The sequence below is a fragment of the Quercus robur genome, chromosome 2, assembly GCF_932294415.1.
Source record: "Quercus robur chromosome 2, dhQueRobu3.1, whole genome shotgun sequence".
NCBI lineage: Eukaryota > Viridiplantae > Streptophyta > Magnoliopsida > Fagales > Fagaceae > Quercus > Quercus robur.
The window spans coordinates 86,493,030-86,518,894 of record NC_065535.1 but is presented as its reverse complement, the minus strand read 5'-3'; the positions used below and the strand labels follow the sequence as shown (position 1 = coordinate 86,518,894).

Here is a 25,865-nt window from a genome sequence, read left to right as displayed (position 1 = left end):
GAGAGCATTTTGTGTTTAGCTCTCCTGTCGGAGATGCTCTAAGTAGCATATAATCACTTTTATTTTATATAGATCTATCACTTTTTTCCGTTACAATGATTAATCACTTTAGCAAATGATATCTAAGTTTGTAGCAAAAATTATGTTCTGAAATGGTATGCCGTTAATGAGAGATAACAAAGGGATATAATATAAGATTATAAGGGTCTGTTTGGATACCTTTTTTTTTTTGTTGAAATTGAAATTTTATTATTGAAAGTACAGTAGATAAATGTAAAGGTTAGTTGAAATAGTATAGTAAGATTTATAAATAATACCAAAATGTACAATGAAATAATGGAGTTATGAATAGTAGTAAAAATAAACTAAATAATAAAATAAATTTCAATTCAAACGGAGGTAAGTTATGAGTCAATATCATAATCAGCAACATCTTCCTACTTCTGCTTGTGATATTTGTCAAGAAAAATATCACGCTCATAATAATCAATAACATCTTACGTACAAAGTAGGACCTTTTTTTTCTTATCCTTAAAAAAGTCAGAGATATGAAAGGCTTTTGATACTGGAGGGTATTTTGAGAAAAGGAGCATCTGCCATTTTCGAAGGCAGAGAGAACAAAAAGAAACATTTTTGAGTTCAAACTTCAAACAAACAAGCGAAGTTAAAACAAACGTTTAGGGAGGATCCTTGGAGTATCAGAAGTTCAGGAATATCGCTGGCATGAAGCCTGTGGAGGAAATCGCTTGAAAAGGATTCCGGGGCTTTTGGGGAATTGGGGCCGCTAGGCAGACAAGGCGCTTGAAGAGGTTGCTCTATATTACAAAGGTTTTGTGAGTCATTGACTTTTTAAATTAATTTTGTGCTGTAGTAGTTTTTCATTGGAAAGTTTTTCCATTTTATGTCCATTCGATCTTTATGTCACCAATATCTTTGTTTTGGTATATATATATATATATATATATATATTATTGTGTGATTAATTGTTAATTTAATTCAGAATAAATTGGAACCTTAAAATTTGGAATGCTTTTTTCCTTCAAAATTTCAAGTTTTTGATATGCTCCTATGGGAATAATTTTGTGCTGCAGTGATTTTTCATTGGAAGGAGTTTCCCTTCACGTTCCTCTTTATGGCCATTCTCTATGTCACCAATATCTTTATTGCTTTGGGATTATATCTGTGTGGCCTATACATATATAATCCGCTGGTTATATAGTTGTGAATATAAATATTTATACACTGCTAGATTATATATTTTTTATTTAGTATTCTGTGATTAATTTTTTATTTAATTTAGAATAAATTACAAATTGTAATCTTAAAATTTGGAATACTTTTGATTTTTTCCCCTTAAAATTTCAAAATTTTGATATGCTACCCTAACATTAGGTACTATTTATACTTGCTCCTTCTATCCACTTTCACCAATAATGTAGCTATTAAATGCCAAATAAGTATACGCTTTTGATAACTAGTCAGTCTAGTCCAATTAAAATAAGCCCCAACATTTAAGAATACAAGTCATTATATAAAACTATTATAAACCTTTACTAGATAAAAAATAACTAATTTTTATTTAAAATATTTTTTCACATCTATCTCTCTCTCTCTCTCTCTCTCTCTCTCTCTCTCTCTGCGGCATAATTAGTTTTCTATAGCTCTTAGTGAGAATTTCAAAACATGATCTTTTTTTAGATTTCAAATTCTATGGAACCAAATAGAAAACTCACAATGTTATTGTCTTCTTCGATCTAGTGCTGCCACAAGCCAAGCTGAAAAGATCGTCTCGAACTAGATTCAAAATCTTGATATTGGTTGTACTGGCAATATATACTGTATTGACAATTAAACTAGTATTAGTATTTTTCTAAAATTTACCGGATAAAATATCAAGATGTACCTTCTTATACCAATTATACCAATGATTTTTTTGAATGTTTTGGTTGGAATTAATGTTTCGGCTGGTAGAATAAAAAATAATAGAAACTGTTATAAAAATAAAAAAACAAAAAAAAAACATGTTATTAAGCTAATACATCGGGTTAGTGTACTTAGACTAAAATTTAAGTTTATAAAATGTGTGGATTTTAAATTATATGTTATAAACATATAAATACATATAAAACATATATATATATATATAGCAAAACAATTACACCAAGGTTATCCTCCAACTAGGAAACCCTAGCAATCCTGTCCCTTCTCTTGAAAAACCCTTAGTCAAGCTACCTACAACTAAGCAAACCAGCCTCAAGTCTTAAGGATAAAACAGCCTTAGAAATCATCACCCAAAAGCTCGAGGAACTTTTATCAGAATAGGAAATCCTAAACAAAATCCAGCATATGTTTATGGTAGCCAATAACCACCTGAATGAGAACATGTCTCACTTAGAAGTCATAGAGCTCATGGTTTTAGGATTCATAGGGAAACTTCTACAATGGTGGAACAACTGCCTAACAGAAAAATCCAAGGAAGATATCAAAAATGCAATCCAAAAAGATGTGGAAGGAACCCCCATCTTTGACGAACGCATAGGAAGAGGAATTCTTGATGGAGTTAACACCTTGATCTATACGATCATGAAACACTTTGTAGGAAAACCTAGTAATATCACATCTAGGATTTACGACCAATTGAGTAACCTTAGACGCAAAACCCTTGGCGACTACTGGTGGTATGAAGATGTCTTTACCACCAGAGTCATGCACAGAAGCGATTGTAACTCTCCGTTTTGGAAGGAAAAGTCTATTAATGGCTTACCTCGACTTTTTGGTGAAAAGGTCAAAGAAACCCTTAGCACCCCTTTAGGTGTCATAGATTATGATAACCTAACCTATGGAGATATCTCTAGCACCATTTGCAGTGAAGGAATGAAGATGTGCAGAGATCTGAAGATACAAAGCCAGGCTAGCAAGAGCAATGCCAAGTACGAAATAGGAAACTTCTGTATGCAGTATGGTTTACCTCCCATAGCCCCATCCAAGAGAAAATCCAAATTTAGAGAGAAAGGTTCCTCTGAGAAATTCCATAGGAAAAGAACCGCATCCAAGTATTATAGAAAACAGAAGTATAGCTTCTTCAAGGACAATGATTTCTATAAGAAAGGAAAGAAATCCACACCAAACGCATCTAGGAAATGCTTCAACTATGGAAAGAGAGGTCATTTCAGAAAAGAGTATAGAAATAAGGCCAAATCCCTTATTAACACTTTAGTTAGTTACCAAACCAGTAAAGATAAGATCTTTAAACTCTTAGAACTTGACCACTTAGAAAGTGAGTCTTCCAGTAGTTCTAATGACCATGAGATCCACCAGTTATACCAATCATCCTCTAAACCCTCTGGAGCCTCCTCAAGTACCTCTAGTGGTCCAGACGCTCCCATGGCATGCAAAGATAGTTGTTGTAGGAACAAAATTATCAATGTTCTCAGCAAGCAAGAAGAGCTTATCCCAGAACTTATAGAACAGATTGAGGACGCTATCATCAAAGCTCAGAAGCTTAGTAAATTCCATGAAACCTTAGTTAGGGAAACCAGTAAACCCGAACCAAGGATTCAAGAACCCAATGTAAATCTAGAAAAGATTTATAGTAGGTTTACCAACACCAAGAAGGAAGTTACAGTCAACGACCTTCAACATGAAATCAAGGAAACCAAGTCTGAGGTTAATTAGAACCCTTAAGCAGGAATTAACCATTTTTAGGGTTGATCACAATTTCCTTGATCAAAGATTGAAACATTTGGAAAACACTTCTCATCAAGGCAATGAGGAAGGTCCCTCATTTCAAAACTCTTCTAATGATGAAGATGAAACAGCTAACCCTACAGCTAATATGGCTTTAGAACAACCATCCTAGAAGTTCTTAGAAACCATCAGTAGGATTAATTTCCAGAAATGACATTCCAAAGTTAGGATTGTCATCAACAAAGATTTTGAATTTAAGGTCATAGCCTTAATAAATTCAGGTGCTGATCTCAACTGCATTCAAGAAGGAATCATTCCCTCTAAGTACTTCAGAAAGACTAGGGAAAGATTAACTTCCGCAAGTGTCGGAAAAAGGCAGATTGAATTCAAAATCTCAAAAGCCCATGTGTGTCAGGACAACATATGCTTCAAAACCACATTTGTCCTAGTTAAGAATATGACAAATAGGGTCATTTTAAGAAACTCTTTCATGTGTCTGTTGTATCCTTTTATCATGGATAGTGAAGGAATCACTACCCATCCCTTTGGCTAGCCAATCAAGTTTAAGTTTCTTAGGAGCCCTGAACCTAGAGAAATTAGTAATCTCCAGGATCTATCCATCTCCAAGACCCTTAACCTAATCCAAGCCAAAACCCACCCTCTTAAGTATCTTTAGGATGATTTGAGATACAAGAAAGTTGAGGAACAACTGACTTATAAAGACATTCAAGCTGAGATCAGAAAGTTTGAAGATAAACTTACGCAGGAAGTCTGCTCTGATCTACCCACAACTTTTTGGCATAGAAAGAGACACAAGGTAGCTCTCCCTTATGTCAAAGATTTCCAAGAAAAGGACATCCCAACCAAAGCTTGACCCATCCAGATGAATCAGGAACTCATGGATATCTGTAGAGCCGAAATAGAGGATCTTCTTAAAAAATGAATCATTAGGAAATCTAGGTCACCATAGTCTTGCCCAACCTTTTATGTCCAGAAAAATGCTAAGATAGAAAGAGGTGTCCCTAGACTAGTTATCAACTACAAACTCCTTAACAAAGTCTTAGAATGGGTAAGGTACCCAATTCCCAACAAAAAAGACCTAGTCAATAAGCTTAGTAGAGCAGTGGTTTTTAGCAAGTTTGATATGAAGAGTGGTTTTTGGCAAATACAAATTAGAGAGTCTGATAGGTACAAGACAAGCTTTACCACACCCTTTGGACATTACGAATGGAACATAATGCCTTTTGGTCTAAAAAATGCACCTTCTAAATTCCAGAATATCATGAATGAGATTTTCAATCCATTCTCCAGTCATGCAATTGTGTACATTGATGATGTACTCATCTTTTCTGAATCCTTGGATCAACATTGGAAGCACCTGCGAGCATTTCTCCATACCATCAAGCTCAATGGTCTTGTTGTTTCAGTCCTAAAAATCAAACTTTTTCAAACTAAAGTTCGATTCTTAGGATTTGATATCCATCATGGTGTCATCAAACCCATAGACAGAGCCATCCAGTTTGTTGAAAAGTTTCCAGACCAAATCCTAGATAAAACCCAGCTTCAGAGATTTCTAGGATCTCTCAACTACATTTCTGACTTCTATCAAAATCTCAGGCAACAATGCAAACCTCTTTTTGATAGACTTCGAACCAATCCGTCCCCTTGGACTCTAGCCCATATAGCAATCATTCAAGAAATCAAAAAATATGTCAAGTCTCTCCCATGCTTAGGAATTCCCTCAGTCAATTCCTTCAAGATTGTCCAGATAGATGCCTTTAACATAAGTTATAGTGGTATTCTCCTCCAACGAGTTAGTGCCACTTCCCTGGAACAGATAGTTTGTTTCCATTTGGGAATATGGACTCCCACCCAGATTAATTATGGTATTATTAAAAAAGAGATTTTATCTATAGTACTATGCATTTCAAAATTTCAAAGTGATCTTTTGAATCAAAAGTTTTTAATAAGGATTGATTGTAAATCTACAAAACATGTTTTAGAAAAAGATGTTCAAAACATTGCATCAAAACAAATTTTTGCACGATGGCAAGCCATCCTTTTAGTCTTTGACTTTGATATAGAATTCTTAGAAGGAACCCAAAACAGTATCTCTGATTTCCTTACCTGTGAATTTTTGCAGAGTCCAAACCAGGATGTTCGAGAAGAAACTCGCACAACCCCAACCCCCAAAGTTGCCTAAACAACAATCCCCTGGTGGTACCAGTCAGTCAAAGAACCCTGGCCGATTAGTACCAATCTCCCCATCGACCATAGCCAACTATTATTTGGTTTCCACAATTCCAAAGCCAAACTACAAAAGGCCATCTCATAGTCAACCTAGTTACAGTTCAGCCTTAGCCACCCCAGCACCTAGGGTAATCACCCCATACATAATAGAAGAACCTTTTGGCCCCATACAGTCCCAAAAGCCTTCTTTCTACCCATCTAGAAAAGGAAGGTCTTCTTAAGTTAAGAAACCCTTCGTCCAGCACATCTCTTATATTGAACCCCATTTAGTTCATATTAAGAATCCATTGGCTCTGGCCATGGAAGTCTTGCCCCAGAATGGCATTACCTCCCAAAACACCCAAAGAAAAACATCAAGTTCTATAAGAGCATCCTCATCTAGGAAAAGTCTGCTCGAGTAGAAAACATCATGAACAAAGGGGACCCCTCAGTAGTCCTCTACCACAAGTTCATCATTATAGGTTTTGTTAGCAGCAAAGAATGGGGAAGGCACCCCTCCTTGCTCAAAACTCTCCCAGATCTCAAAAGTCTCACAGGTTCAAAACTCTATTATAGTTACTATGACTATATAGACGCCTTTGAGAAAGTCCTCTTCTACCAAAACAAGAACTTTGATCATTCATGGTTCTTAATGTTTGACAAGAGATTCTCCAGTCCAATACCTACATGGTTCCTTAAGTGATGGGAAATGTTTGGATCAGTACCTCAGATCTTCCTCGAGCCCCTACAAGATGCCCTTAGGTATTTCAACTCCAGAATTCAAGCCAACAAACACAATTCCCAGTTTCCAGCAATTTTGCATATGATTATCAAATACAGGATCCATTGGATTAGCATGTGATCCTATGCAATTTGTAATAATCTATTAAACAGGGAATTCTCAGTTAAATGGTGGGATAACCTTAAGATTGATCAGGTCCAGTTTAAGGCAAAAATTTGCAAACTACCTCAGATCCTCTCTTTACAATCCAATACTTGTAATTAGATGGCAACCCTTTTAGTTTACACTTGTAATGCCCTAGTCAGCTTTTACTTCTGTAATCATATGGCCATGGTCGGCCTTTTAGTTTGTATGACCTCAGTCGGTCACCCAGTTTACTTGTAACTTACCCCCCTTTTGGTATTAGAGCCAAGTTGGCCGATAAGTTTTGTAAGTTACATATTATTTTTCAATCAAAAGTTGGTAGCATCAACATATCATTAATTTCAGTCAATTAATTATGTTGAATTCCCCAATTCCCTATATTTGTTTTACATCTATTTTATGATAACTCTTCCATTCTCATTCACCTATTTTTATATTTGTTATATCTTCATCATCCTCCATTACAGTCTTTGTGAGCTCCATTTGTTCTTCAGGCTGTATTGAGTTATTCTTATTCTTTTTGTTTATCATTCTGTGTTTTCAGTTTATGTTAACCAGTTATCTCCCAGTTATTTGCTTTTTCAGTTTCTGTGTTTAGCCCCACAATTTGTTGCAAATATGTGCTGTTGAGACAAGTAAGACTAGATCAGTGCTGTTTTATAACCCAGTTAGACCCGGTGTCCTAAGTTGAGTGGTCGTTTAGCTGGAGTGAGGCGTTTAGGCTTAAAAGTTAGGACTATGGCAGCAGGAGGTTGTAGTTTGCACGAGAAGGCAATTGTCTTTGTAAGTATACCCTGTTACAGATCTAAGGTTAGATCCAGTAAATTGAGGATAAAGGTGATTAGGTTTTAATTGTTTAATCTAAGCTTTTAATCTAGACCAATGAATAGATTGTTTAGAAGTAACTCTTCTACCAGTTAGAGATCATCCCTCCCAGAGATTCCACAAGAAGCTGGAATTCTCAATTCTGAGTCTTATGAGTTATCAGATGTAAGATCTAAAATTAGGAGATTGGAATATCCCTAAGATCCCCACCCATCAGATCTATAAGTCTTCATGGAGTCTTAAAAAGGCATTTAAGACAGATTTCCATGTCAAGACCATAGAACAAGTTTATGGTATAAACAAGGAGCATGAAACAAGCTACTTGTTATCTCCATCCACCCTGTTGGCGCATAGGAAGGACGGACACAATTATTTGCACATAGGTTTAGTCCAAGTTGGAGTTAAGCCTTTGATCAGAGAAGGATTGAATTGTTCAATCCTAATGGCCCTTAGAGACACTCGTCACATTCGGTTTGATGACAGTCTTCTAGGAACCATTCAAACCAGTCTTAGTTGCGGACCAGTTCATTTCAACTGTTTCCCCAACTTCACAATCAGCCTTCATGACCCGCATATCATGAAAGCTCTCACCCTAAATATCAAGACCCAAGGAACCCTCATTGTGTAGGGAACTCACCAAATAGCCTTGATATACAGAGTTTATTATAAGTGCATCAGGACAAACCTAAATATCCAAGCACTTGACAAGAGAAAGATGGGAGAAACCACTCTCATCCAAACCACAGACCCTAGATCCAAAATTCAGGTACCCAGAACCCTGAAATGGTCCGAGGTCACATTCCCTCTAGATTGAACTCTAGAGAATGAAAACTATCCTCTCCAGATATATGTGTATATATATATGTGTGTATAGATAAAAGTACATAAATAACAGTAATCCTGAAATGATATATGTACCAAAACATTTCATTTCCTTGGCTAAAGCAAAACAATCTTGGTACTAAATTTGTATTCGCAATGAATAAAATTTTTCTAGCTCACTGTTTGTGTTCCACTTTGTACTCCTCCAATTATAGACTATGTATCTAATTTTTTTTTTTTTTTTCCTCATTTTAAACTTTGATTATTTTAAAAATAATTAAAAAAAAAAAGTAAAAAAGAATACGCTACACCATCTTTCACACGTAATAATTTGTAATTGTTTCCTATTACGATTCGCTTTTGTATGCAGGACTTCTACATGCTTGGATTGTCCCAACTTTATTTTATTGGGTGCAATCAGATTCCGCAACTTCACCCTATCAAAAAAGATTCCACATCTTCTTCCACATGTAGGCTTTTTTGATAAAAGATATCAACTAGCTTAATTTCTCTCCATGGATTCCAAGATTATCAACCTCCTCATCTTCATTTCCATCCTTTCCTATCAACTGCACTGTTGTACTGCTCAACCTTGGACTAAAGCTGGTTACTGGTATGCTAGCAGTGAATCCCCGATTCCTGACATAAATTCTGCCCTGTTTACACACCTAATATGTGGCTTTGCTAATGTCAGCTCCACCACCTACCAGCTTTCCATTCCCCCAGAGCAGGAACAATACTTTTCTAGCTTCACCAACATTGTCAAAAGTAAGAACCCATCAGTTATCACACTTCTATCTATCTGGAATGGACAAGCTACAACTGCTAAATCCATATTGGGTGAGAAAGTCAATACTTCAGTATTGTCTTCAATGCTTAACCAATCTTCTTACAGAAAGTCTTTCATTGAATCCTCAATAAAAACTGCAAGGCAATATGGATTTCAAGGCATAGACTTATTTTGGCTTTGGCCTAACACTGCCTCCGATATGACCAATATGGGAATTCTGTTGGATGAATGGCGAGCTGCTGTGGATTCTGAGTTAAGAAACTCAAGCGAGTCAAAATTGATATTGACGATGGCCCTTTATTACTTACCAAGTTTTGAATTTGGGAGTTACCCAATTGGCTCAATACAAAGAAATATGGATTGGGCACATGTTGTGGCATATGACTATCATCTGCCCCTAAATGAGAAATTTATTCATGCTCATGCTGTTTTATATGATCCATCAAGCAATGTGAACACTGATTATGGTATAAGAGGGTGGTTGGCTAAAGGATTTCCACCTAACAAGCTGGTTTTTGGTTTGCCTTACCATGGCTATGCTTGGACACTTGTGAATCCCAAAGAGAATGCTATTGGTGCTCCATCGTCAGGGCGGGCTGAAACAGAAGATGGATCCATGAGTTACAAGTACATCAAGACATACATTCGAGGTTATAATGCTAAAACAATATTCAATGCAACTTTTGTTATGAATTACTGCATTATAGGATCGACTTGGATTAATTTCGATGATGTGGAGTCTATCAGAGCTAAGATTTCTTATGCCAAGCAGAAGAATCTACGTGGTTACAATGTGTTTCAGGTCAGCAATGATGATAATTGGATGCTTTCTCAGGCAGGTACCATTTGAAATTTACACGGTTGTATTTTGTCCTTCCCAAACACTAGTCCATGAATTCACATTACAAATCCTTCTACAACTTCGTTCTGTGAATCTGTTTATTTTGAGATGGAAGAAAACAAAAGGGAAAATTTTCATGCAAATGCCCACAAAGTAGGTTACTCATCATAATACATTTTTGCTACAGCTAAGTGAAGGGGCCCGTTTGGCAAAAGTGGTTTCAAACTGCACTTTTTCAAAGTATAAAATCTTCACTTTATTTCTAGTAACAGTATTTTCAAACAACACCATTTTCAAACCAAAAACAAAAAACTCCAAAAGGTAATTAGTTGTACCAAATGGGGACCCTCAGGAACAAACCTGTTCTTCATGCTTTGTATTTTTGTTCATGTTTCATTAACCTCACATTTCTTATACCAAGAGGGCATAATCATCCCTATAGGCTGTCTTACAAACATCACAATATCTCTGCCACATTGATGCCAGTGCTGTACAAGAATCATCCTTCCACTGATTTGTGTTTGTCTCGCTTGTGCACCAAGTGGCAGCTGTTGAGCCTAGCCTTAATGCTTGTGATAATGTAATTGGCCTGCTTGTCAGAATTGCTAAGCTTGAATGAAGCAAATATTAAGTCCTTAATTGGCCTTAAGAATTTGATCATATACGGTAGAATTATTAAAAATTAGTGGGAGAATAGAAATTCCATCACCCTGTCATCTTGGATGAAAGCTCTTTATCTAGCAGAATGCAGACGATTCTGTTAGACATCTAACAGAGTGCTTGCGTCCAACTCAAGTATCTTCAACCAAGTTTGAGATTAACCCTCTTGTTATGATTTTTTTTCTTCCAATCCTATATTTCAGAGTTTTTTTGAGCTTATAAGACAAGCAGTTTTTTTTTTTTTTTTTTGGTTAGAGTTGCCATAAAGCGGGGAGAGTTGGAAGATTCTTCTGCTTATTTTATGCGTCTTTCTTAAATACTAGTTTTTGTAAAATTTTCTATAGAAGGTGTCTTTTTTTTTTTTTTTCTCAGTACAATGTTGATGAACTTAGTGAAATCTAGGTGCAATAATTTTATTGATTTCAAAATGAGAGATGTTGATTTAAGTACTGGACTGCATTGACAGCTCAAGAGGAAGATAATGGTCCAGAAAAAAAGCGAAGATTACTGTTGATAATTATGCTTCCGACAGCTTTAATCATTATCATTCTAGCCTTCATGATGTATTACATACGAGACAGAGTACTGAAGTCAAAAGGTAAGTATCCTCAACTGTAATACTTCACCTGTAATAACATGATATTGAAGAGCATTTCCATTTGTTAGTATGTGTTAAGTGAGTTCCAGGCTGCCTTGATTAGCCTTAATTTCTGCCATCTATCCCATGATTCTAGAGATTTGATATATTTAAGTGATTTGATTTGGATCAATTAGGAATTGATAATAGTGATTGGTCTGACCTTTCCTTCTAGGTTGTAGATTCTTACCTATAAATACCCATTTTGATAAAAGTGCGCATAAGCCCGCTTAAAGCTCAAAGCCTTAAGCTCTGAGTGCTTCACTTGGTCGAAGCGAAACCCATTTAGTGAAGCTTGCCTCAAGGATGCTTTTCTAGTGCTTTTTGAAGAAGCAAACAGTAAGCTTAGGTGAGCTTTTTCCATTTTTTGATAAAAAATAAATTATATGAATCATTAAAACTGAGCCTGCCACCTATCATTAGGCCTCTAAAGACCCCAATTGGTGTGCTGCTATGCAACATGAGTTCTATACACTCCTTTCAAATAGTACCTGGCCCCTTGTCCCTCATCATCCCTCTATGAACATTCTTGGCTTCAAAGGGGTTTATAAAGTTAAGAAGAAGTCCAATGGCCCCATTGAAAGGTATAAAGCTCATCTTGTTGCCAAGTGCTATAATTAACAAGAAGCTGTGGACTTCGTAGAAACCTTTAGTCTGGTAGTGAAGCCGGTCACTATCTGCATAGTTCTATCACTCTCCCTCACCCATCATTGGCCCATTCAGCAACTTGATATAAAAATGCCTTTCTCCATGGCATGCTTTCAGTTTATATTGAACAACCTCGGGGTTTTGTGACTCCTCATCCTTTACTCATGTTTGTCGCCTTCATAAGGCCATTTGTGGCCTCAAACAGGCTTCGCAAGCCTAGTGTTAGAGATTCAGTGCCTTTCTCCTTCATCATGGCTTTATATGCAGTAGGGCTGGCTCTAGCATGTTTCTCGCTCGATCCTTGGCTAGCATCATGATTCTCCTTCTCTATGTTGACAACATTATCCTAACTGGCAGTTGTTCCTCCATTCTTTAATCGTTCATTCATTTTAATAATCAACAGTTTGCCATGAAGGACTACACTATTTTTTAGGCATTGAAGCCAAGCGCACTTCAAAAGGATTTCACCCTTCTCAATCCAAGTAGGCCCACTCTCCTTGAATGAACATCCATGTTAGAGGCCAAACCTTTCTCCACACCAGTTTCAATTGTCTCCAAGCTTTCTCTATGTGATGGTGACAGTATCTGATCTCTCCTAATACAAGCAAATTGGGCTAACTTCAAAACCTAATGATGACTCGCCCCTGATCCACCACTGTGCACTTACAGGCTGTGAAGCAAATACTTTGATATATCAAAGGCACCATTGACCTTGGCATCCACCTCAAGCCATGCTCTTCTCTCACATTACTGTTAGAATTATGGTTAAGTGATTAAACTCACAATTTCCTAATAGTTTAAGCTTTTGGGACAATCGGTAATTTAACAATTACATGCCTTCTCCAATGCAAATTGGGCTATGTGAACTCCAAGTCTCCATCCAGGATCCTTGCCTTCTCTACTATAACAACATCAATGCTACTTGTATGGCTGCTAATCCAGTATTTTCATGATCACACAGAACACATTGAGGTAGATTATCATTTCATTCATGATCTCATCACTACTCTTAAAGGGCAACTTGTTCCTTTTGAAAATCAGGCTACAAAGATCTTCACGAAGGGATTGGTTTCCTCTCGTTTCCTTTTACTTCGCAACAAACTAGTGGTGCATTCACTCTCCATTAGTTTCCTGGGGGATGGGGATGCTGTTGAGTGTTTTCCAGACTTGCTTGGCTGCCTTGATTAGCCTAGATTTCAGCACTAGATTCTCAGCCCATCTATCCCATGATTCCAGAGATTGATTTGTATCAATTAGGAGCCGATTATAGAGATTGGTCTGACCTTTCCTCTATGTTGTAGATTCTTCCCTATATATACATGTACACAATGTAATCTTCTCTCAAACCAATATGCAGAAACTTTCTACTTATTAATAGAGCGTTTCTCTTTAGTATGATATTAAGAATAATGATTTTTCTTTCTTCTTTTTCCAATTTTTGTTGCAGGCATGATGATTTTAGACAACAGAAGTCCATCTCAGCCGGTAAACAATACATTAGATTCTGAAAATCTTGACAGCAATGATCCTAATCCGAAAGCTCTCAGCCTTTCCACCATCAAAGTAGCTACAAATGACTTCTCAAGTGCCAATAAGCTTGGAGAGGGTGGTTTTGGCCCTGTTTACAAGGTAATGCCTGGACTGTTCTTATTCTTTATATGAAAGGGAAAACATTGAAAAAAAAATGTAGGGTATGTAGGTTTTCGTGAAACGAATATTAATTGATTCAAGTAGTTTAAGGTTTAGCTATTATAGTAAAGAGTAGCTTATGTAGGTTCTTGGAGTTCAGGAAAAGTTTGAAGGGACTTGAGAGCTTTTAACTTCTGTTTATGTGTTACACCCTCATCCCTTGAGCAACACTATTAGCTCCCTGTCCTGCTTTACAGATGAAAAAAAAATCAGTCTCTTAAAAAGTTGAGTCTAGAATGATTGACAACCCATTCAAACCACGCAATATCAAGAGAGAACCAATTCCTGCACCACAAATTGAAAGCAGAATAAGATTATGCTGTCCACACTCCAAATTAGCAATACTTTCACTATTTCTAAGCTGAGTATATACATATTATACAATTTTTGTTGAGGGAGCTATTGTTGCCTTTGTAAAATGTGAATTCATATCAGTTGTAAATGTGGCTTATTCTTTACGGACATTGCAAACGGTGTGTGTGATTTTTGCCAGGGTATATTACCAAGGGGACAGGAAATAGCAGTGAAGAGACTTTCTAAAACGTCTACACAAGGACATGAGGAGTTTGCAAATGAGGTTGCTCTTACTGCAAGACTTCAACATATAAATCTAGTTAGAGTTCTGGGATTTTGTATAGAGGGTGATGAAAAAATGCTAATCTATGAGTACATGCCAAACAAAAGCTTGGATCTCTACCTATATGGTATGCAATCATTTTGTACCAATTATAGTTAATCATTTCATATATTTGTGGGTCTGAGATTTATGTTATATTTTATAATCCTAAATGGGTCTATATATCCAGTAGATATTTTTGTTTGATGCCACTATTATTCAATCCTGAGGGAAGCAAAATGACAATCTAAGCTTATGGAGAAGTGCAAGGCCACGATGTTTTACTTGAGTGCATTTTCAATAGTTGAAGTATTTTATGTGTGATAATAACTGCTCACAGACTTAATTCTATGCAGATCCAATTAGACAGCATGTGTTAGATTGGAGAAAGCGTGTTCACGTCATTGAAGGGATTACTCAGGGGCTTCTATATCTTCAAGAATATTCAAATTTTACAATAATTCACCGAGATCTTAAAGCTAGCAACATTTTACTGGACAAGGATATGAATCCAAAGATATCAGATTTTGGGATGGCTAAACTTTTTGGAAAAGATGAACATGAAGCAAACACAGACCGGATTGTTGGGACCTAGTAAGCGCTCAGCTTTTGGATGATTTCTCAATTGTATTTCCCTTGTTATTAACCTCTCAGCACTGCTATTTTATATGCAATACAGTGGCTATGTTCCTCCAGAATATGTTAGAAAAGGTGTGTACTCCATGAAGTATGACGTCTATAGTTTTGGAGTTCTACTTCTGCAAATCATAAGTGGCAAGAGGAATTCATGTTATTATGGCACGCGTGAAACTTTGACCCTTCTAGAATATGTAAGCAACTCCATTAAACTTTTCTTTTGATTTAACTTGCTGCAACTCAAAAAATGAGGTTTTTGAAATATAAAGATGAATAATGCTGAATGATTTCAGGCGTATGAGAAATGGATAGTAGGTGAAGGCATGGATTTTATTGATCCATCGCTGGATGATTCCTCTTCATCTTGCAAACTCATAACATGCTTGCAAGTAGCTCTGTTATGCGTTCAGGAAAATCCAGTGGATAGACCAACAATGTTGGAAGTTTATTCAATGCTCAAAAATGATATTGGTGCTATCTCCACCCCTAAAAGGCCAGCTTTTTCAACACAAATTGATGAAAAAGTAACGGGCAGATCTACATCAGAGCAAGGAAGTTGTTCAGTTTATGATTCATCAATTTCCCAAATAAGTGGACGATGACCAGGATGGTGTTTTCGGGAGATGATATACTAAAGAGATTATTGTTTTCAATTGTTCCCTGTACTGGTCTTCTTGTTATAGACTCCATAAATTTGATTGTTCTTTCTTTGAACAAAGCATTATACATAGGAATACAGAATATTATCATGTGCATCTTTTTACAGCTACGTATAGAGACATGTATCCAGAGCACTTTCTCGAAGAAGTGACACTAGACAAAACCAAAATGATGAAGCAACAAAATTAAATAATAGGAAAATAAAGTCTATAAGAGTACAATAATATTATTATTATGCTTTATATAAACTACTAAACCTTAATTTTAATAATAATTGTTATAGGAAATTTTTAATTTTTAATTTTTAATTTTTTTTAAATTTCAACCTTTGGTGTCTGCTTCAAAATTTTTTAATTCCAATGGACTAAAAAAACCTAATTCTAAATGACTTGGAAAATATTAAATTTCAAAAAGACACTTGACTCTAGAAAATTAAATAACAATACAAATAAACCTTTCTTTCGAGGAAAATACAAATAAACCTAAATAAACTACCAACACCTAAAATAAAATACAAAAATGTAATAAAAATACAAGTTATTTATAAACTTCAATAATACTAATGCTCTGTTTGTTTCGATGGAAACTATTGTATAAATATAGTTTTCTATAACTTTTTAGTGTTTGATATCAATTCAAAAAAATAAATTGATGGAAAACTATATTTAGTCAACATAAAAATTTTAACTTATTTTTAGAGATTGTTTTCTATTAATTTTTTTTTTTTGAAAACAACTTTATTTCACAATAAACTAAACAAGGGAAGTTAGTATATTGTTTTTCAACTCATTTAAGATTACTACCAAATATAAAAAAAGAGATAATTTTATAAAAAATACTTTTTAGAAAATGACTTATGTTTTACTAAAACAAAATTAACATCAATATTTTTTTTTTTTGTGTTTGGCAAAAATTAAAAAGTTAGTTTATTTTACTATTCAGTTTATTTTTATTAGTATTCATGACTTCATTATACTTTTTAATATTATTCATGAGTCTTATTGTACTATTTCAATTATATTTTATTTTATTTATAATATTTTTAACAAAAAAAATTTCAATTAGAGCATCCACAGCAGCTGTGGTATAATTTATGCCATTTTGCCACACTAAAGACCTACTTTATTATTTTACCACATCATTTTACAACATCCCATTTATCAGATGTTTTATCATTCAATTCTATACATTAAAATAATATTTACTACACATTAAAATAATATAAACAACATAATAAAATAATATATTTAACACAGTAATTAACAAACACAACACTGCTGCCGCTGCCGCCACCGTCACCACCACCACCACCACCACCACCATTATGGCAGCCACAATCCATTGCAAAACAAAAAACTGAAAACAAAACCACCACAAAACCCATTAAAACCCAAAAAACACAGAAAACCCATTAATCAAACCCAGAAAACACAGTAACTCAAACCCAGAAAATACAACCAAAACCCACTAGACCGGCAACCCAAACCCACGAAACTACTAGCACCGCCAACCCAAAGCCACGAATCCACTTGCACCGGCAACCAAAACCCATTAGCACCGGCAACCCACGATTCCGATCTCACCTCAACGTCGATGCCCACGTCGATTCCAATCCCATAATCGTGACGAACACTCCAGCGGCAGACCTCGCCCTCACGAACCTCGCTGATTGCTCGCACGCCGATCTTCATGGCTTCGTCGTCCCTGGCACCAAGCTCTACCTCGCCTCCATCGCCGATTCCTTTGTTCTTTCTGGATTTGGGATGATTCCATTTGTGGGTTTTGTTTTAAACTGGGAATTGGATTTGAGGATTTTTGGGTTTGATTTTTGGATTTGAAGAAAGAAGATTTTTGGGTTTGATTTGAGGAAAGAACACCGATTTGGGAGAGAGAGACAGACTGTGAGGAGAGGAAAGAACACCGGTTTGAGAGTTGGGGAGAGAAAAAATCAATTAAAAAAAGTGAAAGGAGAGAGAAAAACCGAATAAAAAAATAATAAACTTATACCACATTTCGTCCGTACGGTGGCAAATATATGAGGTTACTGTTCAGTGTTGTATAATTTATAAGATTTGCAATATCTGATAAATGTGGTTTTTTGATGTTTGATGTGGTAAATGTGCCAAATATTTAACATTTGGCACATTTACCACATCTAGTGTGGATGCTCTTACAATAAAATAAACGGTACTTCTCACGAAAAAAAAGATTGACATGCATCCTCCAACAGCAGACAAAGAAAGAGAAAGGTAGAAGGAGACAAAGAAAAGAAAAGAAAAGAAAGTCGTGTTATGCGACCCTGCAATCTTAACAGTGTACGTGTCTGGTCCTAAAGTGACGCGTGTCCCTAAAGCTTCACCGGACTAACCAGTAAAAGCTGATCCCAACTACCGGCCACAGCCGGTTACTGCTGTCTCACACTCTTACTTTGCCACCTCTTCCCGCTCGCTATATAAATACACAAAGACAAGTAAGTTCACAGCATGGCGGTTCCGTACTAAAACCCAACACTCCAATCTCATCTCTTCACCTTCTCATCAAGGTTCACCGTTTCTCTTTTCTTCTCTCTTATGTATTATAAAAGTTCACAGCTTTTTCTTTTTCTCTTTACTTTTTTTTTTTTTGTTATAGGTGCAGATTTATTTTGACCTCTTTTGTACTTTCTTTGACACTGCTTTGAATATATATTTTCCTCGGACAGTGGGAAAATAGACCGACATTTTCTTTGCTTTGTGTTGGGCTTTAATTGTTTTGACGAGAAAAATGGTTGTTTGGTTGCTAGATGAAAAGAAAAAGGTTTGAAATTTTTACTGTTTGGGACTCAATAACACTATAAAGTATAAACTACTCTCGGTGCTGCATGATATAAGGTTTTTCTTTGGTTTAAGGAAAGTTTGAGGAAAAGGAAGGAATTTTTTATTTTTGGGGAAATGGGTTAGTTTCCAATTTGTTAAGTATTTATGAGAAATTTTTTTTTTCTCTCACTCTTTTCTTGAGCTTTTAAAAGTAATGGAGCATTTGGGGTTGGGTGAAAATGAATTTTCCTTAACTTTTCCCCTGTTTTCACTGCAAACACACGGAGATATTCAGGTTGGTTTATTGTTGTGTAAAGTTTTGATCTTGGAGATAATTGTTCTGTGCTGTGTGTTATTAATATGCTGATTTGTTTATTCAAAATTTGGAAAATGTATGAGTTTTCAATGTTGGCAAGTGTGCTATGATATTGAGGTTTAGAGATTGGAAGATGAATTCTTTTAATTGAAAGCTATGAACTCCAGCTCATGGTTTTGTCATTCCAACTCCAGTTCTTAGACTTCGGCTTTCTCTTCAACTTTATTTTGTCACTGTGGTTTTCGTTGTCAACTTGTTTCTGTGGCAGTGTGGCTGCACCATCTTTATTTGTGATTATTATATCTACCCCTATTTGTTTTTTGGTTGGTAAGTTACATATGCACCCACTGGGTTTTGAACCCCACAACCTTACCCTCCACCCATTCTTATGTGAGAAGGAAGTGCCATTTGAGCTAGAGTTCATTGTCAATGTATCATCTATTTTTCTGTCTTTGGTGGGGGATGTTGGGATTGCTACAGATGATACGTGTATTTCCCGAGTCTTGCTTTAGAGACATTATGGGTTTTCCTCAACCTTAAGATTACAGTTCATTAGTGATGAAATGTTTGTTTTCAGAAATATTCCTGGATCTTTTTTAGGAATTACTTTCTCTAAAACAAATGGAGGCAAGAAACTTTATATGTGATTCAAATCAATTTCATGATCCACAATTCAATGTAATCATTCTCCTTGGTATGAGACACAAAATAACGGTGTGATTGTTGTACATCTGGTTCCTGATTGTAGGGTGTTCTTGTCTGAAGGTTTATCTGTGATTTGCATAAAGTGAAAAGTCTTTGATTCTCAGCTGAGAGACTATTAGGGAATAGGAATGGCTCTCGAGACATTTCTAGATTCCAACTTTCAAATGGAAGCAAACTCCCTGGTACTTACTAGGCCAACTGGCAGCTTTTTGGGGTTCTCAAGTTCTAATGACTCGCTAGAAAAGGATGAGCAATACCAGGCAGTGGTAGCTTCCCTCTTGAACACATCTTCTGGAAACTTGCCGAATAACATGTCTAGGATTGCACATATGAATGCGGGTAGGGTCTCAGGGGAAGTGAACCCAACCGTCTTAAATCCTGTGGTGAATGGACTGAGTGTTAGGCCAAGTTCCTTGGTAACAGATTCTGAATCAGCACTTTCAGAGGGTCCTCATTCACATAGAAGTGCTAGTACCAACATGGATTCTTATCTGGAGTCACCCATATCACCTTCATCATTCTCATCTCATAACCTAAGAAAAACTAGATCTTCAGTTATAGATGGTTCCTCCATTGCTCAGTATACCTCCCATCTAGAACAAGATTGCCCACAAGTGCATAAAAGGAAATACCAGCATGAGGAATTCAATAATGTATCTAAAGTGGCTGCACAAGTGCATAGAAGTTCACTTCTAAAGGGCACTAGACAGGAGCCCCTCACTTCAACTCAGATGATTAAGAAACCAAGATTAGACATCAAGCAGGAGGCTATTATGCAACAGCATATTATTCAGCAGCTACTGCAGAACCCGGATTCTTCACAGTTACAAGGACATCTACCCCAACTGCAAGCAATGTTTCAGCAGCATCAGTTACAAAATCAGAAGTGGCAAAAGATTTTGCAGTCTATTCCACAATATCAGGGAATTGACATGCAACAGCAACAGCAGCGACAGATGAGGCACCATCTCCAACAACAGATGATGCATCAAGTACCTGTTATGCACCCATTTAATGAAGGCATCTGTTCGCGCCGGCTAATGCAGCAGATATATCATCTGCGGCAACGACCAGCTGTGAGTTGCTAGTGTAATTGTCTAAATAATGTTGTATCTTACTATGACATCATGCTTTTTACTATTGTAAACTACCCTTATTGGTGTCTAATGTTTTGCATTGTCAATACACAATTTGGGTTGAAGCATGGCTGAGTTCTATGTTTTAATATCACGCATCCTCTTTGTGCTTGAACCTGGTGATGCAGCTTTAAGTTAGTCTAAATCTGATTTTTTTTTTCTTTTTTTTACCCTCTCTCTTTAGGACAATGATATTGCTTATTGGAGGAAATTTGTGGCAGAGTATTATGCTCCTTGTGCAAGGAAAAGGTGGTGCGTGTCTCTATATGATAGAGTTGGACACAATGCCTTTGGTATATTCCCCCAGACAGCTAGGGTCAGTTCTCATTCTGCTTATTTATTTTCTTTAACATGAGAGATGATTGATCCTAATATTACAATACATAGTCACAAATGCTGTAGTGGCCACCGGTTGCATGGGTTGGGATCATGTGTTTTTACATGGTATAATAATAACATCTTCATGTCATTTGTATGAAATTTTGTTTAAGATTTTTGCTCATGAATTCTTTCCCTTTATGTCATTAAATTCTTCTTTAACTGCTTCCCCCTTCTGTCACAACTTGCATGGTTTGTGTGCAAAAAAGAAGAGAAGAAAACTATTTTTGTTGCATAAGTGAATTAATGCCTTGACTTATTGAATTTATATTCTTGTCTGATTTTTATCTTCCTCTGTATGCTTTAAGCTTATGTTGATTGTTTAGTAAATTTGAGATTGTTTGTTGCTTTTGTTCTTTTAGGATACATGGCAATGTGACTTGTGTGGTTGTAAATCAGGGAGGGGATTTGGTAAGCAAACTAGCATTATTAGATCGCTTAAATTTTTCCTTCCCTGATTACCTATATTTATTGATAGCATATAACTTCTTTTATCTTTTGTTTCTTGGCAGAAGCGTATTTTGAAATACTTCCTAGGCTTAATAGAATTACATTTGATAGTGTGATCGATGAAATATTGTTTCTCGATTTGCCGCGTGAGTGTAGATTCCCTTCTGGGTTAATGATGTTGGAATATGGAAGAGCAATTCAGGAGAGTGTCTATGAGCAACTGCGCGTTGTTCGTGAGGGTCAACTGCGTATTATTTACACTAATGATTTGAAGGTGAGTCAAAGTCCACTTCATGTGAAGTTGGTGGGTTAATTATGTGTATTATTCATGTTTCTCTTGTTCAATGCAAAATGTTATATAGGATGGTGATGTGTACGTAACAGTTTTTTTTCCCTGCAGATACTATCATGGGAATTTTGTTCACGGCCTCATGAAGAGCTTTTGCCCCGAACATTTGTTGCATCTCAGGTATTCTTGTGCTCTGTATTTTCTGTGGCTGTAAGCTATCCGCCTCGGTCTTCAAATGTGTCATATGATCCATTACTTATTTTTCTTAGCCATAACTTTGGATCTAATGATCGTGCTATGAATTAATTCTTAAATGTTGCAGATCAATCAATTGGTTCATTCTGCATGGAAGTATCAAAGCAATAATAATGATAGTGGAACTGTTGGTGCATCATCTGATGGTCTACAAGCAAATTGCAATAAGTAAGAAATTAATGGATGAGAAATTGTATGCATTATTAACAGCCTTAGTTTTATATTTTATTCTTTGTGCCTTTAGTTGAAGGACCTAATGATGTTTTATTGTCCTCTTTGTTAATTCAGAAGTTGATAAATTAGGTCCAAAGATCTGCAATTGTGAGAATTGTCCAGGGGTTTATTTTCCTGTTGCATGTTCTAACAAAAGGCTTTCATAAGACAAAAAGAAACCTATTTTTATTCTGTTGAATGACATATCTGTATGTTTCTAGATACTGACATTGGCAAGGGGTTACTCGACTATGAAGAAATTCAGTTTGGCCTCCGTATAATTGAACCTGGTTAGGGATGTGGCCAGCATTGTTGACCTTTTGAAATTTATAAGAATAGTTGTAAGTTCAAATTATAAATGCTGCTGTAGGTATGCTAGAAATTTTGAGGTTTGAGAGAACCAGGGAAAATTGGTTGACTCCTCCCCCCCCCCCCTCCCTTTTTTATTTCTTTTCCTTCCACTTATTAGAATGTAAATGCAATAAATCATGCGTTCACCTTGTTCTTGGTCACTTATCTTACCATAGGTTCCTGGCGACTGGGTGCCATCTTGCAAGGGCTTTGGAGTTACAGCTGGTTGATGACTGGGGATTTTCCGGAAGATACACACGGTGTTTGCAGGTAAATCTCAACAATTCATTATGCTTAATTTTGAAGCTAATTCCATTATGCTGACAGTTCATAATATGTTCACATTATAATTGTTTAACAGATTGCTGAGGTCATCAATAGTATGAAAGATTTAATGACTTTCTGCCAGGATAATGACATAGGACCAATGGGTACGTAGTTCTCACATGTTGCTATGATGGCATGTAATGATGCAAAATACTGTCCTGCCTCCCCCCTTCCTCATGAATTATGAATCATCACCTAAAATGAAAAGAAAAGGGCAAACACCCTTTTAGATTGTTGCTTGAGTTCTTCTCCCCATTGACCTTCATTTCTATTGAAGCAGATCATTGTTTTCATATAACATCACTGATTAATTGTAGAGAGCTTGAAGAGGTATTCCCGAGAATCCACCACATCCAATTTCCGGAAAAAGGAATTACCAGAAAAGTTGGGTGAAAAATCTGCTCAAGGTCTGCCAACTGAGAAGGATAAGGTGATGGCTACATCTACTGCTCCTAGCAGTAACGTAGATGATAGTCTAAATATGACCAACCGAGGACATTTGACTACCTCAGAACATGCAGCATCAGCATTGCCAGGTTATTATAACAATTTTCTGAGACAGAACTCCTTGACCTCTGATGTGAACAGGATGAAGCAAGAGAGTTCTTCAAATGTGTCTAACCACAATGCACCTTTTAAACCATATAATGGTCCTAAAACCTCAAGTCCAAGACTAATCCAAAACTCACCAATTGATGGCTTGTCAAGTTCCCATTCCTTGGAAGGAAGCCAGAACATACAGGATCATACTATCCAGAAGATACTGCAGGAGATGGTAAACAACAGCAGAAAAGCGAATGGGAATGCTGCAAACAGAGTCAACTGCAAGATCAGCCAAGGTACAGTTGTTGACTTGCCAACAAGAGGCAGGGTGATCGACATTGTTCAAAGCGGGTTAGGTTCTGGGAACAGCACCACAACGGAGGCTGCTCCAGGAAATGCATTGAGTAGTAGTGTGAGGAGGATCAACAGCTCAAGGGCAATGTTTAATAGGGAGTCCTCTGAGTTTTGTGGCAACAACAGCTTCAACAAGAAGAGAGAACCAGAGGTCCCAGAGAAGCATCTTCTTCCTGAAGCAATTCTGAACATGATTCCTGGGTATCATGAAAATGGAAAGTTCAGTAGCAGCAGTGGCGATGTGTGCTATGGATGGAAGGTATGACCTATTTTTGGGTTATTTCTTTTGTATGTGAGAGAATGTGGGAAGTTGCTTATCGTGTACAGAGAATCTTGAATCAGTTTCAATGGGTCCTTTTGCTAATATCACATGACACAAAGAACAGTTATACACTCACATGACTTTTGAGTACAATACAGTGAGTTTGTAAGATCTGCAACTTGATCGTGATCAGAGTTTGTCCATGTAATCTGATACCCTCACAACCTTAAATAGCTTTGATGATATATATGAAATCATACTATATAGCTTTTCGAATCATACTCATGAGCTTGGATTTATACTGAATCTTTGGACTTGTATATGTAATATAGGATTTGAGTAGATGGTTACTGGTAATTGTGTGGATTTTTAAATTATTCAGGCTAGAATTCCATGTTCAAAAGTATAAAAGCAAAAGGAGATTACATTCATTTTGTTGAGCATCTGTCAAGCAGATGTACATGTACAGTGACACTTCCTCCAGGCTCCAACTCACTTTTGAGGCAATTATAAAAATTGCTATTGACATATACTTTTAATGGCCTTTTGGGTTGAATTTGTAGACCCAATTAAAATTTGATCCAAATGCTTATTTAGTTAACAATTTGGGCTGAATTAATGGGCTTTGGGCTGGTCACGAGGGACCAAAATTAGCCCATATTCTTCTTCACGTGGGCTGAGCTCATTGACCACGGGCTTAAACAATAACAATGGGCTTAGGCCTTGTATATTTTTTTGAGATTAGTATTTTGGTAGGCCCATAGATGTACAAAAACAAAAACTCAAAAAGTGTCCTAAGGACCTATACACCAAGTAGGCCTCGTCAATGGGCCGGGTCGGGTGGTCCATGGGTCTAATGGGCTGGCTTAACGGGCTGTTGACTAGTCAATGGGCTGGGTTGGGCCGGGCTGGATGGAAAAACCCTAGCCCATGGCCCTACCCATGGGCAATGCCCATTTGGGCTTTAGCGGGCTGGACTAGTGAGGTGGGTTTAATATGCTACTCATGGGCATTTTTAACAGGTCTTCAATGGGGTTGTAAAAATTTAACCAAAAAAATGATAATTATATATTATTACAAACTATCAAATTGAACAATTAAATCTACTAAAAAGATTCTATTAAAAAAAATACTAAGACATACCTCTTAAAAAGGTACTAAAATAAGATTAATTAACTTTTATTGATAAGAATAAATAAGTACATTGAATTAAATATCAACTCTTAAAGGAAATATTTGAAGAATAAAATATCAATTCTTAAAGGAAATATATGAAGAATCAAATATCGGCAAAATTTGGTATTTAGACTGTTTTCAGAAAATTTTTTTGCGAACACCATGCGCGTCAAACTATTTAGTTAGTTGGACTGATTTTGGAACTCGAGTTCCGGCCCAAAATTCAAACTATAGTGGCGTTTTTTTTGTCAAAAACGCCACTATATGTACCCTATAGTGGCGTTTTCTATAAACGCTGCTATAGGAACAAAAAAACGCCACTATAGGGTTTGCTTTCCAGCCCAAAATCGAGTTTGGCAAACTCGAGTTCCAAAAATAGTCCAACTAACTAATTAGTTTAACGCGCATGCTATTCTCCAAAAAAATTTCTAAATTCAGTCTAAATAGCAAATTTTACCATCAAATATCAACTCATTAAGGAAAGAATTTCTTCCAACCAACGGTAAGCTTTTTTTTTTTTTTTTAAGGAATTTCTTCTATAATTGTAACTTGTAAGGAAAGAATTGGAATTTATCAAAGGAAAGAATGACTTTCTTTCCAGAGGCACAGAGGTAGGGCAACAGTCATCTTAATAACTTTGTTTTAAAAATCAAAACTACTAGACTAATACCAAAATATATATTTATTAT

General features: G+C 36.3%; 2 protein-coding genes across 9 annotated transcripts; both read left to right on the top strand.

The window, feature by feature from the left end:
- Window positions 1-503: 503 nt before the first annotated feature.
- On the top strand, window positions 504-15,715 carry LOC126715561 (cysteine-rich receptor-like protein kinase 19). 4 transcript variants are annotated; one of them, XM_050416220.1, is made up of 9 exons: window positions 504-828; window positions 8,820-9,062; window positions 9,144-10,078; window positions 11,207-11,338; window positions 13,473-13,654; window positions 14,208-14,418; window positions 14,687-14,924; window positions 15,010-15,160; window positions 15,260-15,715. In XM_050416220.1, exons 2-9 carry the CDS (start codon window positions 8,965-8,967, stop codon window positions 15,566-15,568), a joined length of 2,256 nt encoding a protein of 751 aa, XP_050272177.1. In that variant the 5' UTR covers window positions 504-828; window positions 8,820-8,964; the 3' UTR covers window positions 15,569-15,715. The 4 variants fall into 4 exon arrangements, with proteins under 4 accessions (XP_050272177.1, XP_050272176.1, XP_050272174.1 ...); XM_050416219.1 differs by having other exon boundaries at window positions 504-809; window positions 8,820-10,078; XM_050416217.1 differs by having other exon boundaries at window positions 8,820-10,078.
- Window positions 15,716-18,034: 2,319 nt separating this feature from the next.
- On the top strand, window positions 18,035-24,279 carry LOC126715560 (probable transcriptional regulator SLK2). Of its 5 annotated transcripts, none has more exons than XM_050416215.1 (10): window positions 18,035-18,168; window positions 19,503-20,518; window positions 20,763-20,894; window positions 21,319-21,367; window positions 21,469-21,680; window positions 21,807-21,875; window positions 22,018-22,118; window positions 22,691-22,784; window positions 22,876-22,945; window positions 23,159-24,279. In XM_050416215.1, exons 2-10 carry the CDS (start codon window positions 19,571-19,573, stop codon window positions 24,001-24,003), a joined length of 2,520 nt encoding a protein of 839 aa, XP_050272172.1. In that variant the 5' UTR covers window positions 18,035-18,168; window positions 19,503-19,570; the 3' UTR covers window positions 24,004-24,279. The 5 variants fall into 5 exon arrangements, with proteins under 5 accessions (XP_050272172.1, XP_050272169.1, XP_050272173.1 ...); XM_050416212.1 differs by having other exon boundaries at window positions 18,064-18,168; window positions 19,486-20,518; XM_050416216.1 differs by lacking the exon at window positions 18,035-18,168 and adding an exon at window positions 18,202-18,716.
- Window positions 24,280-25,865: the final 1,586 nt, after the last annotated feature.